Source organism: Eriocheir sinensis, chromosome 70, assembly GCF_024679095.1.
Source record: "Eriocheir sinensis breed Jianghai 21 chromosome 70, ASM2467909v1, whole genome shotgun sequence".
NCBI lineage: Eukaryota > Metazoa > Arthropoda > Malacostraca > Decapoda > Varunidae > Eriocheir > Eriocheir sinensis.
In genome coordinates, this window is record NC_066578.1 from 70,001 (window position 1) to 71,369 (window position 1,369).

A 1,369-nucleotide genomic window follows, 5' to 3' on the forward strand; every position below is an offset into this window, starting at 1 on the left:
CCCCATCCAGACAAGACTCCGTCGCCGTCAACAGCAGCGCTGCTGAATTTTACGCCGAGGCCGGCAGGCTTGGAGCCGTCGAGGGCATGGATGCTTGCGCTGCCACCTTCTCTAGGTGCCCCTTCGATCGCAAGACCATCTTTCTGGAATTCAAGGAGGCTCAGGCAGCCCAGTGAGGCTGTGTGGGTGGGTGTGTAGTTGTCTTACGAGGATGAGTGACAGCCGCGGTGTAGGGCTGCGCGCAGACCCCGAGGACTGGTAGTGCGGCAGCCGCGGCCGTGGCCTCCACTCTCTCTACTACTACTACTACTACTACTAGCCTACTACTACTACTACTACTATTAGTATCCTTGAGTAGTACAGTTACTCCTGCAATTAATTCTGCAATTAATACTACCACAAGAACTATTAATTCTACTGCCATTATGCACGCACTTCTACTGCTACTACTCTTGTATAACTGTCAAGGCTCCAGAGTTGGGTGCTGTAATCGGAAGGGATAGCAATAAACAAGATGAATGGTTAGACACCAGTTTACTTTAACTAATGTAGCAACCCCAAAACAGCCTCACAAAACTGGAGTCTCCAACACGAAGGCTTCAGCACGCCGGACTCAGCAATGATCCTTTTGCACGGCTTCTTCCTCTTCTGGGCGTCTCGTCCTCAGAGTGGCAATGACGAGGCAGCACAGGTTCGTCCTTGAAGTGGTGTAGACGTGGTAGACGAGGGAGGCGCAGGAGGAGAAGGGGCGTCAGGTTCACGGCAGTAACGGGAGTCCAAGGCGTGGAGAGGAGAGAGGTAAGGCACCCAGGACGAGCCCACGGTATCTGAGTTAACCCGAGTGAGAAGCAGGGCTGGAGGCGGAGTAGAATCAAGTGTTCAGAGCGAGGCCCAGCCGCTGTCTGACGAAGAAAGCGCTGGCGCCCGCTGTCACGGGCAAAATTGACCCTTGGGCAAAATTGAGCCCGGGCATCCACGTGCCTCTGTTATCTTAGCTCAAGCTCGTGTATGTGATCTTCTTTTCGACTGATATGGCGTCTAGAGCTAGCATGATCATCATTCTTTATTATGATGACAAAGATCATGTCAAAATTTGCCTCATTAAATAAGAAATTACATAAAGATCGGCAGCTTTTCCTCGTCGCCAAGACATCCTCCAGCAGCGCTCCGACACCCATGATCGCACATTCATTTTTCTCAGAAAATAGGATACCAATCACATTTACATCAACATATTTCCACAGGTGAATACTTAGGGCATGTTCACACCAAGCTGCGACACCTGAGATTCATTAATAATGACAGGGGAAGGAAAAATATAGGCCCCTGTCATCGACAAAATTGAGCCTCGGGCAGAATTGAGCCGGGG

At 50.8% G+C, this 1,369-nt stretch overlaps 1 protein-coding gene across 1 annotated transcript in view; it reads left to right on the forward strand.

The window, feature by feature from the left end:
- LOC126988686 (uncharacterized) overlaps positions 1–525 on the forward strand; it is a 2,075-nt gene extending 1,550 nt beyond the window's left edge. The window contains exon 3 of the mRNA XM_050847040.1: positions 11–525. Within this exon, the coding sequence (XP_050702997.1) occupies positions 11–176 (166 nt within the window). The 3' untranslated portion in view covers positions 177–525. The remainder of the gene's footprint in view (positions 1–10) is intronic.
- Positions 526–1,369: the final 844 nt, after the last annotated feature.